Genomic DNA, 19,771 nt, shown 5'->3' with positions numbered 1-19,771 from the left:
TTTCATGTTTACGTTACGTGTATTTATATACAAGTGCACATCTTTGATCAGTTTTTGTCAAATTATTATTATTATTAAATTATTACACACACTGGTGTAGCAAATTGAGAGTTATTTATATCACTGAATAAATATGCTTTACTTCAAGTTTCCGGCAAGACAGCAAGTTTTGCTTATATACATACTGTCAAATATTTGCTGAACACACCTCTTAAAGTTTTATGCACAACAGGTGCAGTGTGCAGAATAACAGATTTTTGTTTTGAGTGTACACAAGATCTGTTTAATGTTCATTGTCACACGGTAAACACTTTAAAATTGCAGCAGTGTTTATATTTAAAGGTTTAAATTTTCTAGCATCAATCATGTTTAAGTATTTTTCAACTGTATAAAGTTTAATTGTACGTATTATGAAATTATGAGAAAGATATTTTCACCATGAATTCAGAATCTAAAACTCAACTCCTCGATTACCTTGCAATCGTTGGTGTAAAGCGGCCAAACGGGAACTCTAAGCAAACACCTGTTTTGTTGCACAGGTAACCTATAAAATATTGATTTTGTGTGTTTGCTTGTATCATATCCATGCTATATAGTACATATTTGTACTTGCAGATATCCAGAAAAAGACCACAATGGATATATATTTCCAAATGATGTTTGTTATTTTTGTCAACCAGAAGGCTGCATTAATGTTTGCAGAAGGTGCAGGTTTTACATTTTTACTCTTTGCCTATCTCCTGTTTTTCATGCTGTTGCTTTTTACTTGTTTCAGTATGCAGTAATATCTTGCTTTAAAGTTTGCATCCCGGTTAAATTCGCAAAAATTTATTACAAAATCTAGATTCAACTTTTTCACCAGTTTATTATGTCATCAAAACCATGTCAACTTGTCATAAAAAAAGTTAAAAAATAGCTTTACTGAAGTTCACAATTTAATTAACATATCGTGAATCGTTAGTTGATGCATATTTGCGCATATTATTTGCAAACTCCGTCTGTCGTGCATGCAAAACATTCAGCCTAACTTCAATTGAGGCATCCATCAGTCTTGAATGGATGCTTATTAGCGCCTTCAGTTTTGCTGATATATACATTACATAATAATACACCTGTTGTATAGCTACTGTATTTACAACAACATATCTGCTAAATTCGCACCAACTGCATAAGCTCGCACAAACTGCTCAGATTCAAGTCGCGAACTTAACCGAGATGTTTTTGTAAATATTATGTTAACTATATATGTGGGTCTATGAGGTGTGTTCAACAACTATCCGGCGTTCCGGCCTGTGGGAATAAAAACATAATATATACCAGTATTATGGATTTGACAAATTTTATTCGATTGTCTTCAAAACACTCCCTTTGGAAGATTAAGACACTTCTTCCAAGATTTCTTCCATTGCTGGTAGCATCTCTGAAATGTCTTTTGTAGTTGTCTGGTCAGCAAAAAGCTTCCTTGTCGCTTTTTTAGAATAGTTTTTCGTGTCTCAAGTCAGATTTACTTCATTGTTCGTATATTGAACTTGTATGTTTTTCACTCCTTCACATGCACTTTCATAAAAGTGACTCAGAGCCTTGTGGTTGTATTTTTTCTGATTGTTCCACCCAGTTGTTTGTATTCTTCATGCGGAAAACCACTAGAGTTAAAGAAAAAAGCCAGCGTTACTTTCACTCGTGCTTTTGGCCATGTTGATGCTACAGTAGATGCTTTAAATGGGTTCTGTAACTTGCTGTTTGAGATGAAACCACGCCTCAAAACCAGTTATAAGGGTTTTCATAAAGGCCTTCTAAGTTTGCTTGACTACTTCAGCTTAACTACCACCAAGCTATGGGTGGAACTTAATGCAATATCTTTGTTCAATATATATATTTCATCTTCCCGTGTAACATAAAAACAAAAATTCGCAGGGAGCAAACAATGACATGAAAAAAAGAGAAATATTCCATTAATCGACTTGAAAAATAACACACATGCACAGACTGGGCTAATTTACCTTTTATTAAAATCACTTTGCTCGAACAACATTATTGGTGGTGGGAAAAATAAATTCGAATAATTTTTGAACACTCCTCCTGTCGTATCTTTTATCTAGTTGTTTAGTAACAATTAACAATTGTGTATTTTTAGACCAAATCGAATTTTGCATGAAGACACTTCATCTTTTGTGTTTACTTTGACTGAGAAGGACAGTGGTCATATAAGATATGGTGTCTGCGTAAATTTTTATCGTCCATTTGAAAAACGTGACTTGGAAAAACTAAGAAACAAGGCAAAGAAAAAATCATCTGAACAACAAAAGTCAGTATTTTATAAGTTATTTTTATTCCTTTTATAAATATTTGAAAAACAGTAAAGCAGCTGACATAATTGAAATATGCACTATGAAATTTTTATTAATTAATTTTTCAGATGTTATGCATGAAAACGTATAATAATATATAATTATATATACGTATGTACTGTATTTTTCACATAAATTTTTATCTAACTTTAATTGATATACTGTACAGCAAAGAAAGCAGAAAGGGAAGCACTAGTAGTGACAATGACCGTGAAGAAGCACGCAAAAGGAAGGATTCTGGTGTAAATTCTGACAGTTCCAATAAAGATGTAAAATCTCCCAATACTGATTCTGGTGATTTTTTTAACATTATTTTCAAATAAAACAACACGCCTATTGTTTGAGGATGTTGTTATGAAATTAGAGATGTTATGATAGTACTATTTCCTGTTATGGATATGTTATAAGCTTCCTCTAAATGCCCATCATCACATGATATGATGCGATTGTAATTGGCATTTAAACGTTTGCTGTGTCAATCTTTGCCAATTTAAATCAAATTGTTTTGTATCCTATGCACAGTGTCCGCTACAACAAGTCCACAACGACGACGCTCAAAAGTTTTTCGTACCCACACCCTCACATCACTATGTATCGTTAGTCGCCATCCGTTTATTTCAACATTTAGGAGGTTTGTTAGGTTTTTGCCAAGTAAGGAGGTTAAATATATACGCACTTGTCATGAAATGATTAGGATCGTCTTTACAGGTGTATTTCAGTTCACATCATAATTTTCCTTTTCGATTAGTCACCAAGATTTTACGGTAGTGTGTATTGGCTTGAATAATTCATGAAATTTTCTGTTGGTTCTCATCAAAAGCCTACATGACCATGACCGTTGATCTTTTATCTCTAAAATACTGCAACACTGTATATTTGAGAGAATGTCTACTTTGCTAAAAATGTAGAAGTTTGCACTTTGCATACAAATATGTATAATATTTATGTTAATTTTTTATGCAGGTGCTTATTAACCTTAAAACGAATAATTGAAGCTTGCTACCAAAGGACAAGTGCTAAGAATGGAAAGGGATCAAAGTATTGCGACAGGTGAAGTCCTGAGCCTATTGCAAGTTTTTAGTTTCACAATTTCTTAATTTGTGAAAAATGTTTGTAACATTGCTTGAATTCTAACTGGATGATAGGATTTTAATGAGAACTTATGTCAATGTGGATCTGGCCCAATGCTGTTTTAGCTCTGTATATAACTCTTCAAATCGGTATTTAAACATTCGGATGTGGAATATCATGCAGATATATTTGTCACATATATCAGTACGTATACTGTGGTATATACATCACAAATAACATCATTGGACTCCACAGACCTGTGATACATTAATTCATTCCAGCACAATTTGCCACAGTTTTTAACTTACAATTTCTTCATCATCAGCATTTGGACGGTTTTGACTGAGAATGGTGGCACTTCCATCCCAGGTGTGGTCTTGCACGACATGCGGGAGATAGAGTCGTGGATATCGAACTTGATCGCGTGCCCAGTACCCTCTGCTGGTAAAAACAAGGTCACTTTGCAGTTATTGCCACCAAGCATGCAGGTATCTTGTATATATACAAAATGAAGAAATTTAAATCCCGTGTAAACAGCGTTTTACGTCATTGCCCATGAATTATTCATGTTTGACGACGATTCTCTCTCACTTTGTCCTATGTGGAAGTTAATACACAATAATAGTAACGGTGGTGTCAGTTTCACTGTTAGTGTCTTTTTTTCCGTTTGCAACAAGATGTTATTGCCTTGATTTATAGCGTATAAATCTCTTCCAGGTTCCATCTGTCATTGCTCTTCCTGATCCAACCAGATTAAATCTTCTCGATTTCCCTCTGCATCTTCCACTCGAGTTGCTCGGTATTGATTTGTGTCTTGAAGCTCTCTCTGCTATCATTCTGGAGCAAAAGGTGAAATTACTTTGATTGTAAAAGGTTTGACATTTGTTCAAGTTTTACAATTTCTAAATAGTGTAGTGTTCCAATGTAACCTGTTATAATCTTAGCACCGGCAGTCTGGCATGATAGCACTTAATTATGTCTTTCAACAACAAATGAATTATGCTTGGATTTCTATTTTGCTATGTATATTAATAGCGAATACTGGAAGCAGTTCGCCTATGATGTATGGAATTACGCAAATGATATTTTCTGAAGAATTTTTCTGTTTATTCAACATCGATTTAAGTTTTCCTGTTTCATATGGTTGTAGGTTTAAGAAAATGGTATTCCACCGTTTCTTGGTTGGTAACACACATCTTTCCTTAGCTGTTGCCTGTACATGTATTTTGAGATTTAGGGGACGACTATTGATTTTGTGATTGGCATATCCTCTGAGACATCTATGATCAATACATATTGAATTGTTTTTGGACATTGAAGCTATTTGTTGCGCAGTCTGCTTTAAGTTACCATATGATATGATATTCGTTCCAAATGTAAGAATCGTGTATGTATTGTTTTGTAAGGCAGTCGCCAAATAATGAAATCATAAAAAGCTTTTAGTTATGTTAGACAATGCACTTAGCAATACCTTTGTCATATTCTTTCATTCTGTTAGGTCACAGTGTGGTATTTTATTTAATTTGGCGACGTTTAACATTATTACAACATACAGGCCTATATACACTATTAAACCTGATTATATTTGTATGAAGTCATAAATTAATTACTTACAATATGCTCAAATTATTATCAGAGGAAGTTTCAGTTTTGCTAATATTCCTGTACTTTATTTCATGCAGAGTGTATGAAAGCATATTTATAGCATACCGTGCACTATATAGGGGTACGGTATACATAGCCTACTATGTTTATAACTTACAAAATTTGTCTTGAGTAATTTAGTTCAAAGGGCTTGCGTTATTAATCATTTTGCTCTTTCATATACCAAGCCCTGTGGCCTTTGGCAGTGACATTTCACTGCTTTGTATGATACACACAGTACATATAATTTATGTGTCCATGCCATACTTTTGGTCTTATGTCTTCCTTGTGAAGTAAGCTAATTGAAAGGGCATGAATAATAAATAAAGGAATATCCCATAAAATATCTTTATGAGCCTCTTTTGTCATTTTATTGCTGGTTATTCCTTTCAGACAGTGTCTTTTGTGGTTATATTGAACTTTATTTGTTTGGCAATAGCAGTTTATTGAGTTAAACTCAAGATCTATTTTCCTGAGGCTGCTCGAAATTGATTATGGATTTTTTATGCAAATATTGGTTTATCAAGCTAAATACATGCAGCGTTGCATATCAGTTTATTACGTGTTTTTGAAACTTGTTCGGAATGCTTCACCACCATAAAATTTAATTCATCTATTGCAGGTTGTCTTGGTATCGCGAGATTACAACGCTTTGTCCATGTCAATTATGGCCTTGACCAGCATGCTTTACCCACTTCAATACATGTTCCCGGTGATTCCCCTGTTACCCCAGTCCATGCCTGGGTCCGAGCAGTTGTTGTTGGCCCCCACTCCCTACATTATTGGGTTACCGAGCTCGTTCTTCGATTCAAAGTCAAGTTCGCATTTTCCGCCAGATGTCTGGAAAGTTGATCTTGATTCAAACAAGGTCAGTTTCTGGACAAAAATCTTCATGTAAAACACAAATGTGAAGAACTTGACCATAAATGATATTTTTATTTGTGCAAAAGTATATTTTTGTGTGTGCGCCTGTGTAGGTAGTTGGTGTATTTTCAAGTGTCTTATGCTTCTGGTTGTCTTATGTGATGTATCGAATAATTTATACTGGATACGTTTATACAGTAATTGTGCGTGATTTCATAACTAATTTTTAAGGTCATTTGTTTTTTCACAGATGATTAAACCTGCCAATGGTGATCTTCTTCCAAAGCTGCCAGAACCAGAGGGATCAACTTTAAAATCACATCTGAAACAGGTAAGAAACTTTTTCAGGTACGTTTGTTACAAATTATCACTTTAAATTTCTTTAAGTGTAGATTTTATTTTCAGGCCCTGGCAAGTATGAGCTTGAATCCTCCAATACAAGATCTTCGAAATCTCCAACTAGATGACGGCGCTACTCCATCGTGGATGAAAGGGAGCGAATCGAAAGAAAAAAGTTTTAATCCCCTCATTTGGGGAAATGATGTTGATACTGTGGATGTAGCCACTCGGTGAGAATTTTTTTATGGAATAAAACACTTATGTTAAAACTGTTGTTTTTTTCACTAAGTTGGTTGCTTTCGTAGACAGATATAATTAAATTACGATACGTTTATTGGTAATTAGTAATTACCATGAAAGACGTTTAAGTAATCAAGTAATCTGCTTGAATTTTTTGCCATAGTAAGTATTTTTGTATCGTATGCCGCCTTTACAGGGTTGCCATGGTTCGTTTTCTATCTTCTCCAAACACATTACAATATTACACGGACCACACACGAACACTTCGACTCTACCCACGCCCTGTTGTTGCATTTCAACAACATAGCTTTATGCAGAGTCGGTAAGTAGATCGTTACTTTTACTTTATATTTTCATCAGCATAATATCGTAGCCTTTTTTAATAATATTGCGGCCAACATCTTGTACAGTACTATATTAAAAGTTTACAACCAAGCTGTGCCCATTTCATGTGTGCACAATGCACAGGTTGTTTTGACTGAATTGCGCTCAGAAATTTACAAGCACCTACTACTACTACTTACATGTTTATTCTTTCGTAACCTGAAGTTAACGTACAGATTTATTGTGCACACTCCCTTGGCTCTCAGTCAAAAACTGCGTAAGTAACGACAACAACAATATAAGTCTGTGCCCATATACTCTAGAGCAGGGGTGGCCAAACTGCGGCTCGAGCCACATGCGGCTTATTGAGCCTTTGATTGTGACTCTTTAATGAATGAATTATTGTATTATCATTGTTGAATTAGACATGCATTTTCCCGGTCTAGACGAGTTGTTTGATCATATTATGAAACAATACGTTCTGTCACACGTAGTAACAATGGACTCATTGTTAGTAATAATCAAATTACACACCAAAAATTACATTATTGTACAGAAGTGTGCTAACTTGTACACTGTAGTTAAGTAAACTGTCAGAATTGAACTATTGAATCTGTACGTCAGGGCTGACCTAGTTTTAAGTCTTGGTTACAGTTATACTAATAATTGCAAAAAGAGTTGGTGAAACCCATGTGGAGACTCAATGACTCATAGTATCACCACGCAGCATTAATGTTTATCAATAGCTACACTTCGTTGTAAGTGAATAAATTCGTGTTTTTTATTGTTTTTGTGTTGTGGCTCTTTTAAAACTGGAATTTGTTATATGCGGCTCGAGCATGAAGCAGGTCTGGCCACCCCTGCTCTAGAGCCAAAGTTTAGAGGGAGCAACGTTTGTAAATTTTTCATACTTTGTTAATTATAAAACTGTTTTACGTTCATATTGTTTTTGTGCTGCTCCTTTGCCGTTTATTTTTTAACATAAATTTTTGCATTCTATGAAAAATTTTAAGAGCAAAGCCATCACAGTTCACTTTTCTTCTCTCACAAACACAAGCTGTGGAATTTCTCGGAGAATGGTCGCTGTCCCCTGACAATGTGGCGTTTCTTCGGATAAATAACAGTAAGTTTGCATATTAAGTTTAAGCGGCACATTGTGTCTGGATTAAAATATTCATCTAATTCTGTCAAGAGTGATGTTGTAATATTATGTTCAACTTTACTGTTTGATTCATCGGCTTTAATTAATTATTTTAATAACCTTTTTATTTTTGTACAGTGTATATTGGTATTCACTGGTATTGGTTACTGGCAATTTGGTATTGTATTTACCATTATGATTTTCTCATGGTTTAGATGTTTTTGATCCTCTGCAAATTGGTGATAAGCCAAAATGGTTTGCTCACCAGTTACACAACATCGAGCACACCCTGCATAAAGAATGCACTTCATTGGTTGCCACGGTTACCATGGCTGACGAAATAGCAAATCAACACCATTCTGACGCACCAACTGATGAAAGTGGTACGTGTCTGGTGGCACTGTAATGTTGAGAGGTCAAATGTTAGACATTTCGGCTAATTTTTCTTTCATTTCAAAAAAGATTTTTGCTTGAGTAGAATTCTTTTTACACATATATAAATGTGTTTCCCAGGATACGGTAACATGTTATAGAAATTGTAACCAAATTTACGAAACGTAAATTAAATTGTTTACGTTTACCTCTAATCGTTAAACGTTTAATCTAATCTGAAATCCTGGTTATTTTTTTCTGGAATAATTTGGTAAGTTTACCATCGAATACAATTTACAATAATGCAATAATATTACAATTCACAAGTACGGTTTATTTTTAACTTTTAAATTTTATGAACATCTGTAGCAACCGACAGCGAACCAGGTGATGACACATCAACATCTTATTCCTCGTTGTCCGAGGATGAATCTGTACAGCTTGAACATCCAGTCTTTGTAAGAATTGTTAAATTTACAATTTTACAATCTACTTTTTCCCACATATGACAACATTCAGCCCTGTTTTACAGAATGAAATTACAAAACAAACAGACAACAAGCCTTTAAGTAATAGACAAGGTAACAGACTTTTTATTTAGCCTAAATAAATCATCAAATTTAAATTAAAAAAATCCCAATCTAACAAAGCAACAACAGATTTTTCACCAAAAGCTGTTTATTTTAGCAGGTTTACCATCACCGGACGATGGATATTTTCTCGAGCTCCAGAAAGACCCGGACAATCCGACCAGTCCACCATCCACCTCGAGCATGCAAACTGCTAGTAGTGACACAGACACCGGCAGTGAATCTTCGAGGTCAAACAGGTCAAATAATGCAACGGAGAGACGGACCCCTTTTCCGTCAGTGAAAGGTTTGTAGCTCACCCTTTTTAAGTGTCTCAAAACATTGTGTTGTTGCTGCTCCTGTTATTAATTGGTTTCAGATATTTTCTGATTTCAGAAAGGCTTTTACACTGTAGACATTTGTTATGTTTTTCTGCATTCACACTGTATTTGCCGGCGTTTGCAAAAGACCTTCACTGATAATTAGTAATTACTTGTATGCCTAAACTAAGTGAACAAAGTTAATATCGTGTTCAACATAAATAGCTCCACGTAAAACCCTAATTGACCATCGTTCCGTGATACGCCGTGGGAATCCCCCAACCCCACCACCTCCCACCACGACGTCGAAGTCCCCAGCTACCAGCTCTGCCACCCATCTCAACAACAAAGAAAACCAGCAGTTTTTGAAAGTATTATTTTCTGAAATTCCTCTTCAACTAAATTCATAAGTAATGTATGGTATAAATCATGCTAATAAGTATGTATAAATATATTCCATTCATTCTAAATACTGCGACTTCTTCCAAGAATGGCTGATCTTTTCGTACCCACGGCATTGTTGCTGATTATAACATGGAGTATTATGTATGTGATGTATCCCTGAACACAAAGGTCAGCGATGATGATTGCTTCAAAATTTTCCTCTTAGGAAATTACTCAAAGTGTCCTTGAAGGAAATGGAGTCGGGTGGTTTAACCTGAAAAAGATCCGGAGATTGATGGAGTGTGAATCCTTGCGTCTTTTTCTCCTCCAACGGTTAAACCAATCCACCCAGGACGAAGGAAACAACGACTACATTGAAAACGTGGTGAGTCACAGTTAGAAATGTTCAAAGAAAAAGCCAAGCATTGAAATGCTCTTGTTCATATACGTTTTAGTCCACTCTTTTGTCGATAATTTTTCCTTGTTTTTTTTTCTTTCCTTTTAGTAAATTTCCTTAAAAGTGCTTGAAAATCTAACGTATTTGCCATAAATACTTGTACAAAGTATTGTAGACACATCGCTCATTATTACATGTGTTCTAGGAGGTGACCATAAAAGTGTACAGAGGGATACTGGAGCTGCTAAAATGTGTGCTCAGTGGCCTTGAGTATACTTACAAATCAAGACACGGCCTCGGTGGAATGGCATCAACATTCATCTTGCTGGAGATATGTCACTCACACTATTATGCAAAAGGTAACCACCATCTCGATCCAGTCGTGCTTGCTTATGTTGGAATGGAGCAGGGAATGCTCAAATAATTTGTTTGTTTTTGCATGTTTGCTACTTAATCTCTTTTCACTAATCGCGTATCAGTTTGTAATAACATTGTTGTTACGCAATACAATCAACGCACAATCAGAGTTGAAGCCACAGGATCGTTTGAGTCAACCAAGCAATAACGACACTCCACAGGTCGACCAATCTGATGAAGCAATTTGTGCAAGTGACGTTCCCGAGGTTCCAAGCTGCAGCGAAGACAACATTAGCATTGGTATACTCTCTTTCATAGTCATGTCTTGCTCGTTGTCTGCTGATTTTCAAACTTTTATGTGATTGGTGTGGTCGTTGTGATAACTTTGTATCGAGAGTCTTATTACACTTAATTCTGTCTGTGATTTGCATTTTATTTACAATTTATTTTTTTCAAGCATGTAATTTTTTGTTGTTAACTTTTATTTCATTTTGTATGAAATTTCGTTACCAAACACAGTTTTGTTAATAAACAATTTCAGATGAATACCGGTATATCATCTACCCGTATATCATCTACCCATATATCATCTACCCATATATCATCTACCCGTATATATCATATATACATTATGCAGTGGCTGTTTTCATCACATTGAAATAATGTTTCTATTCCAGCATCAAACAAGAGTGATTCGTCTGTTGCAAAGGATAATCTCAGCCTCAGAAGCGTCCCAACCCATACTTCAGAGGTAAAATGCTCTTGGTTGAGCTTTATTGCATCCTTCGTTGGAGAAAACTTCCTGCAACTGTTCCATATGACCAGTCACCAAAAATCATTTATAAAACAGGACTCAGTCAGCATCAGCTCAAACTCAACTGGCGCCGCGATGGAGACGGGTGACGTCCATTATCGAAATGGCAAATTAATCCGCGTTGATTCTGATCTCGGTGAAGATGAAGAGAGAATCTTTCTTTACGAGGGACTTCTGGGTTCGTAGCTTTGTTTACTACTAATTCTTAATTAATTAAGCAGTTTTAATCTAAGAAACTTCAAACGTCCGTTCTACTAAATCGGAATTTTCTCTTTTAACGCAAAGGAACTGCCAAGCACTCTTTTCTCATGCAACTCGAAGGCGCTGCACTCGAGACCACGTTTAATTTAAGTAAACAAAGCATGTTGAAATGTGGCATGAACTTTTCCATGAAACTGAAGTCAAATATTTGCTGAATGTTTATTTATATCGCACACACATGGCGGTCGTGACACTGCTTGAACATTACCGTGGGCATGAAATAGCTATAAAGATTTCATGTCCATTTAAAATGATGCCTTCATTGTCGTCATACATGTGTAGCAATGTAATATCGAAGGAACTGTGTGTGCTTGCTATCTGAAACATTTTTTAGGAAATTATGTTTTGCCCGGTGGCGTTGAATGACAAGCCTGAATGACAATGACAAGCCTGAAGTCACTGCTTGAATCTGTATTTTGACTCAAGGCTATTTTTAAAACAGCGCCATCTTTAACCAATACAGCAATGATAAATTTTTATGTGCCACTTCTGCTGCTCATTAGTGAGATATACAGCTGTGTATGTTATCTGTAAAATATCATGCACGCTTGGTATTGTAGCATTGAATTTCGTGGCACTGGTCTCGCACTTACAGATTTGTGCTATTGACATCTTCATGCATGAATGTTTCTGCTGTATCTTGCATAGCTTTACACCAAAATATGTGCTTGTGCAAAACAGCATAAATTTTCAAGTAAAATTGCCTTTTTGTGATTGTCTGTTTCTCCAGGCAAGGAAAGGTCAAAGATATGGGATGAGATGCAGTTTTGGGAAGATGTTTTCCTGGATGCGGTTGCCATGGAAAGAGATGCGGTTGGCATGGACCAAGGACCGACCGACATGATTGAAAGGTCTGAAATTGGTCTCAATAAATCAGCAGAAATCTTCAAATTTTCAGTTACTGCTTCCCTGCTAAAACTTCAATTCAATTCAGCTGTACAAAGTGAAAATGATTACCATGAGGTTGAATACTAAATTTAAGGAAAATAAAATAAATCAATATATGAAATAAACCAAACTGTCCTCAGATATCAAACTCTCGGATCAAGCGAAAAGAAGAGACTTGAAGAAGATGAGGATCGGTTGCTATCGACGATGCTCTATAATCTTGTCGCTTATATGATCATGATGGGAGTCTCATATTCAGACACAAAACGCAAGGTTTCACAAAATATGCTACAAATATCAACTCAGGCTGTACCAGATTTAGTTATTCTGGTTAACAATACTTGTTAGTACTATTGCAGACCTTCTGCTTCTACTATAGCATTGTTATTTTACATTTTTTACAGAGTTCTTTGTAGTATTGTTTTGGTGACTTAACTCATATTAACAACAACTTGCACATGTCATCTTCCAAACCCTCTGCAAGTTTTAACTGTTTTCTTTTGCAGGTACGCAGGTTGTTGGGAAAGTCCCACGTGGGTCTTTCCCACAGTACGGAAGTGAATCTACTGTTGGAACACCTCACGTCACTTAAGGGCGTTGCGGTTGATTTGAAACCGTGCGGAAGTCGTCATATTCGGAAACAATCCTTTGTTGTCCACTCAGGGACCGACACTACCGGTGACGTCTTGTTTATGGAGGTGATAAATGACGTAAAATAAACACATCCGCTGTTTTAAGAGTAGGATTAAGCCACGTTTTGAATGTCATGAATTTACCTTTTGGCTTAGTCTGTCATTTTTTTTGCTTAAACATGGTAACTATGTTGCATTGAAACTGAGCGGAGTGAAGTTATGTTTTTAAAAGTTGCGCTTGTGTTTTCCTAAACAAAAGAAAGATAATTTTTCTTTGTTGTAAGACGTTGCACGTCAATATAAAAACAATACCTAACACAAAATCCTTCTGAACTAGCATTTCGTGTTCAATTTCCTACTTGTGTCAGCTCAACCATGATTAATTACTATGTTATATTAAAGGGCTTATTAATATAAATTTAAGGAAGGTTTTTTTCCGATCAGAATACTGAATTTGGTAGATTAAACAACCCAATTTTGACAGGAAATCAATTAACGCCTGTTTTTAGACCCAAACACAGCGCTCAAAGCAGCGACCTTACGGCCCCATAAGTCTATTTACCCATTAGTCTGTCTGCTGTACGTTATATCACCATCGATATTTTGTAGAATATTTATTCAACGCAAAAGTTAAGAAATAAATTTATCCAGGTGTGTGACGACGCCATAATCTTGCGAACCGGCTTTGGTACGATATGCGAACGTTGGTGGTACGAAAAACTGCTCAACATGACCTTTTGCCCTAAGACTAAGGTGCTATGTCTGTGGCAAAGAAGAGGGAAAGAGACTCAATTGAATAAGTTCTACACGAAAAAGGTAACCCGCTTGGCCTAACTATGCACGTCTTTATAAAGCGTGGGTTTTGTTGTTTGTAGTATAGAGATATGACTGCATTTAGTATTTATATTAAGGCATTATCCTCTCACTTCATATCAATACTGAGTGTATGTGACACCTTATGATGTGCGATATGAATTTTTAGTGTCGGGAGTTATACCATTGCGCTAAGGAAGCAATGGAAAAAGCCGCAGTAAGGCATACCGGTAAGTTAACTTTTTAAAAATGAAATTTTATCTCACATTTTGCAATAACGTGCAATCCAGCACATGTAGCCTCTCACCGCATACGTTACAATACCAGGATTACGCCACCGTGCCATCTCATCGTCCCACAGCCATACCTAGCCGACTACTTGAAATTTCCCAATGCGTTCAGTCAACAACAGAACTTTAAAGTTATTGCGCCAATGTGTCATTTATTTTACCGCAATAACCACGGGTTCGCCCTTCTTACAGAACCGGAATTGGGCGGTGAATTCCCTATTCAGGATATGAAGACCGGTCAGTGCGGGTTACTTCAGATCACATTGGACGGGGTTAACTTGAAGTTTGTCAACAGTCAGGTGACCTAACGCAGTTCAATATCCTGTTGCTAAACTATTTTAACTTTCACTTAACAAGAGTACGGCAACTAAATGCGTTGTTCAAATGAGAATGTTTTGTTTTTGCTTTCGTTCATCAGAGAATGGAGAAGGTATGAACCCACCACTAGCTGTGTCAGTGTGTCGTCCCGTAGTTATAATTTGAACCGGCTTGTGAAAATTGAGTGCGCTTGTTGTCTTGTGTGGTATTGTGTTTGTGCTCATAACTGGACGATAACATCTGTTTTTATAGGTGTTTCTTGGCTTAAAGACCATACGAAAATGTAATACGGTCAAGGGCCTTTTCGTCTTGGAAGAATACAGTAAGTGCAACTAACTCGTGTAAAATTACATGGATTGCAACAGGTTACCAAGTAATTGCTATGGAAATTTACGCTATGAAAGCTCAAGGTTAACTATAGCTAGAATACCTTATTTACTTCATGACGGACTTAAAGTAGTTTTAAGACTCAGTTTGTAAGAATTTTTAGCAACGTAGTATAGAGCGTAGGATCGCTTTTCGTTTACTTTGATGTAGTGATTGTAATCTTTTAACATTTCTCGTACCACCGAGAACCCGCGCTCAATACTGATCGACGCTGTCGTTGTGATACACTAACAACTGTGTCACGGTGAACATTTCTAAATTTGAACTCATAAAAACTATAAATAAGCCATAAAAGATGCTTCTATCTAAAAATGCATTAAGACAAGGTCGCTAAACGGGGCTCCAATGGTGAAGAATCATGACTAGGTTTGTATCGCTCAATCCGAGAATAAAAATTCCAATGTCAAACTATACCACATCTCTAAATTTCACAAATTGATGATGAAGCAATCCCCAACGAGATAAACGATATCACAAATAATACGAAATAAGTAATTTGACCTTCGACCTTGTACAGATCGGGACACAGACGAGGTTACCATACACAAGTTCAAGTCGGTATTGGCGAGCGAAATATGCTATTCCCTTTTGTGTCTCTTCTCGTACGTTGCTGCTATAACACAGACTGAAAGATAAATATGACGTCACAATGCGATAGCAACTTACACTCACCGTGTATCTGTATGTTCCAGCGTGTTTTCATATTCTTGGTATATTGCGTGTATACTTATTCACTGTCACTGTGTGTGTGGTATGACGTCACAATTTGTAAGCATTTTATCTCGCGTTGTAAATTCTTCAAAAAACCTGCTTTTCAAAGTTTTAGATGAGACAATTCTTTGTTTCGCTAATTTTTGCGTGATCATTTTTGGTTTATGTTTATTGTGTACACCAGACAATACCTTTTGCTGAACGGTTATCAATAAATATTCTATGTATTGTTTATACGCCATCTTAAACGCTTAGGAAAAAACATAGACATATTAAGATTAACACATGTTTGCTTGAAAAGCTTCAAATTTTTGCCGATTTGATTGAAAAATACACGGAAAAAATTTAATTTTACAGTATTTGACTTCATTCTTAAAATGACTTCCTTACAAGTTGGAACCTTTAATTGCGGTATCTGCCCATGTCGTACATGACATTGTTATTTACATTGTTTTGATTTGCTTTGCTATTTTCTGTGATGTATTTTTGTGACGTAATAAGTGTCATTTTTGCCACGTTTTTCAATGTGCTGCCGCTATTACACCGGAAAAAATCGCGCTTTCAAAACTCTTTTCCACAGTTTTTTGCTAACCTAACGTAAATGTTATCACACAGTAACTTAAACATAACCCAAATCTTCCTTCTCATCGAAATCTAATTTTAATTAAACCCAAAATAGCTTAGATCAACTTTTTGCATATCCATTCTTCTAACCTAACGCTTATCTTTAACAGTGGGCTGCTTGACCTACTTTCGGTGAGATATTTCTTTTCAATGCTGTCATATTGTTCACCTCTGGGTCACAAAAACTTTGTGGAAACATGTTGTAGAAATATCACAAAACGGGAATATTTAAATTAAATTTCCCACTTGTTTGTTTTGGTCTCGAACATTCTGTTACTCCCGTTTTAACGATTTGATAATTTTACACGCCGGCGCTATGGCAACAATGTTTATACAAAACTTTCATGTTGTTAACTTTCCTACCGTTGTAAACTTTTGTACATTTTCAGCACAGCGATGACGATGAATCCGTGCAATTTTTTGTGCAATCATGCCCTATTCCGAATACTTTTAGAATTAGTTTGTATAAATTTGGTGCATCATCTTATAGCTGCAATGTGGATTTGGTAATTGTTCCTGCATATTGTTTTTGTAAAAACAACTATATATCCGTCTTTTACAAAAAATTAAACTATTTATACATGTTGCAGTTTCAGTGTGTGGAACTTTGGCCTTCAGTTCTAAATTCAAGCAAGAGTATGCTACCTTAGAAAATAAAGGATAGTTGCTTTTTTCCGGGAATAGTTCAGAATAGGTTAAAGATGAAAATTAAGTTGAAAAAAGTATACGAAATGGCTGATTTTAGTTTTAGTGGTGGTATTAAAGGTAATCTTTTCGATCAGGAGGCCCGACTCCAAAGCTCGAGTTAACCAATTACCAACCAGTAGTTCTGATAGTCGGTATCTGCCCTTCTGAAAAGTAAAGCTGTTTGGTGAAGTAGTAATATACACATTTTCAAACTTCAATCAAAGCTGTTTAAACGTTGGTGATTATTCAAAATAAACATTTTAGTTTTACAAAACAGATTCATCGACAACACCAGCTTTTTAGCCTGCCCAGGTATTCAACCCGGGTTAACGATTCTTCCAATTCAATTGTAACTCGGCCGTGTCATTTCTTTAAAAGCGAAAACTTTCTAAAGTGTGTAACCGTCGTTCCAAAAGCGTACTATGGTGAGAATTCTGCGCACTCAACGAATGTAAGAAGTAGGCGTGGAAGCTCCTGAGTTCGCTCTACATGTTACAGACGTTACACACTTAATCCTCATCATGACGTAGACCAACTTCGTCGAATCTTTAAACAACATTTCAATGCAATGCGTTGGTCAAGGTGGGTTTAGTAAGGCTGGCGACGGTAGTATAGGCTTCATTCTCTTCAAAACTAGTTGATATTCTTGCATTGATTGGATTAGACAAATCAAATTTAAGAAGATTGTCGGTTTGTAGTTCCCAATTACGGCACACTTTTTGACCACTGAATTAGACAACTGAACCGATAATAGGGTTATATGCATTGTGAAGGTTTTATCCATCAATCATATTTTGAGTCCGAGCGTACGTTATGAAACATTGTATTGTAAAGATGTTAAAAAGTTTTCAAAAAACCCATCAAGGTTTTACCAAACACTTAAAATTCAAAAGTACTATTCAACAGCGTGTTCATTTATTCACCATTGTTAAAATGACCAATAACAACTTTGCGGTAAGTAATGTCAACATCACTAAAAGAGATTGTAATAACAACAATAAAAATTTCTCTGGTATAAAAGCTTAGGATTTAGTGCATGATTTGTCTTGTTCAGTGTGGCACCGGCTACGTACAGTACGTTTTGGTTTTGTAAAGACCGGTAGAAGATTTGTGCTCAATGCTTTGTGTGACCTTACTATCTTGTTACGTCCCATTTCTTTGTAATTTTATCACAAAAAACTTTTTGTTCAAAAGTAACGTACGACGCACGAATTATACAAACAAAAAGCGCTCTTGTGAAAGTATGAGACCTGAGAAAAGTTGCGCCGTTTATTTTAAGCAAAGGTGGTGTCCCGTAATATTACAACGCTGGTTTTAACGCTTTTGTGTACTGAAAATAATCCCAGACAAAAGGATAGCACAATTCAGGTTGTTGTTACAAGTAATCAACTAATTAGCAAGTGTCTGAACAGCAACCTTACAGTCACGCTTTGCAAATCAAAGGAACAACGGAAAAATTATAACCATGCAGACAAAGCAATTTAAGTTTAAACGAAAGTTGTAAACATAAGTTGAAATCATTCTGCATATGCATAAAAGTTTATGCTATCAAATTCACATAGCAAGACAGATTTTATTGCCCTGTTTTCATAGCCGTTAGTTAGTTAGTTTACGAGAGTGGTTTAAATGCAATAGGCTACATTCGAGCATGCAAAGGGTATTCCTTTTGGGTTCAGTCGCAAAAACTTAACGAGTGTGGTTCTCAGAAATTCGACATCTTTGTCGTACTACGTTAAAATGAAATATCAAATCAAAACTAAAAAGAGCCTAAAAAGTTAAGAGAATTAAGCACGTCACAGTTCAACTCTCATATTTTGCTTGCATGGTGGGCAAGACCCAGCTTTAAGATGCACATAAATTAGCTCAAAACTTCAACAATCAATGGTATAAAATTTGCATTACTGCAAAGTACCATGCGGATCAGTGCAGCCTAATTAAGCTGTCGATATCATTTCATTTATATGCCGGTAATGAGCTAAAGGTTTAAAAATGCTATTGTCGTCAAAATTCATTTGGGTCCTTATCTGGTGACAATACATTAGCAGCAGCATTAATATCACTTAATGGAATTTAGCATTAAGAAACTGAAGAATGAAGTTAACCGAACTTCGACCGCAAGGCTTTCATTCGGTTAAGTATTGTTACATCACAATTGGTTTTCATCCAAGCTCCCGTCTGGGGAATTCTTAGAATGACATCCTCAAATTTACGAATTAACCCAGCTGTCGGTCGTCATAAAGTCATACGTAAAAATAGAAAATGAAATATTGCCAAATTATCATGCACCCGGCATTGTTTTTCAATTGTCCTTTTTTCTCTTTGTTTGAAATGGGATCGATTAATTGGACACAGTCATTCGACAGCGCAAGAATAATGCTTGGATACAGTATTTGCAGTGTTTCTTGTTTAGTCTAGAGAAACTTTTCTTTATCTAGGTGAAATGCTCGACCAGGAGCAAAAAAAATAGAAGGGGGGAATATAAAATGAACAAAGAGATTTTAGAGGGTTCTAGAATCTACTGAAAAGTTTAGAACATGCTCCTGGGCCCCATAAGTTATTGAGCAAAAGAGAACCCTGATCATATTTACATACTGTGCAATAATGAATAAGTTACTGACCTGTCATGCTTAGCTAGGTGATTCTCGTAGACACACACAGATGTCTTACAGCTGGTTAACACGGCGTGCCAATGCTGATACAAATTCACCTTAAACCAGGGGTGTCCAACCCGTGGCCCGCGGGAAGGTTCTGAGTGGCCCGAGTGGAATTTTCGAAATGACTTATATTATCAACTGAATCGCCTACGTAATTTATGGCGAACTTACATTCCGTGAAATTGGCATTTATTGTTTGTTTACTAATTTCTGACAGCCATATGGAAAACTCGCTTCGCATTGCTACATCGTCCATCTCACCGAATATTGCCAAACTTGTTAGAGAAAAACAGTGCCAAACTTCACATTGAAATGTCGACGT

General features: G+C 36.1%; 1 protein-coding gene across 6 annotated transcripts; it reads left to right on the top strand.

Annotated features, from left to right (window-relative positions):
* Nucleotides 1-337: 337 nt before the first annotated feature.
* LOC143463217 (MAP kinase-activating death domain protein-like) lies at nt 338-16,697 on the top strand. 6 transcript variants are annotated; one of them, XM_076961636.1, is made up of 33 exons: nt 338-539; nt 616-705; nt 2,135-2,305; nt 2,518-2,642; nt 2,871-2,979; nt 3,312-3,398; nt 3,745-3,907; nt 4,137-4,268; nt 5,686-5,931; nt 6,178-6,258; nt 6,333-6,496; nt 6,703-6,828; nt 7,844-7,953; nt 8,187-8,354; nt 8,713-8,801; nt 8,876-8,924; nt 9,034-9,219; nt 9,458-9,603; nt 9,843-10,001; nt 10,219-10,372; nt 10,539-10,670; nt 11,048-11,121; nt 11,221-11,362; nt 11,470-11,535; nt 12,176-12,296; nt 12,474-12,606; nt 12,840-13,031; nt 13,617-13,781; nt 13,948-14,008; nt 14,261-14,367; nt 14,487-14,498; nt 14,639-14,708; nt 15,291-16,697. In XM_076961636.1, the coding sequence occupies exons 1-33, from the start codon at nt 439-441 to the stop codon at nt 15,407-15,409; spliced, it is 4,050 nt and encodes a 1,349-aa protein (XP_076817751.1). In that variant the 5' UTR covers nt 338-438; the 3' UTR covers nt 15,410-16,697. The 6 variants fall into 6 exon arrangements, with proteins under 6 accessions (XP_076817751.1, XP_076817750.1, XP_076817756.1 ...); XM_076961635.1 differs by having other exon boundaries at nt 9,031-9,219; XM_076961641.1 differs by lacking the exon at nt 10,539-10,670 and having other exon boundaries at nt 9,031-9,219.
* Nucleotides 16,698-19,771: the final 3,074 nt, after the last annotated feature.

Source organism: Clavelina lepadiformis, chromosome 6 (genome assembly GCF_947623445.1).
Source record: "Clavelina lepadiformis chromosome 6, kaClaLepa1.1, whole genome shotgun sequence".
NCBI classification, from domain to species: Eukaryota; Metazoa; Chordata; class Ascidiacea; order Aplousobranchia; family Clavelinidae; genus Clavelina; species Clavelina lepadiformis.
This window is presented reverse-complemented; position numbering and strand designations above follow the sequence as displayed.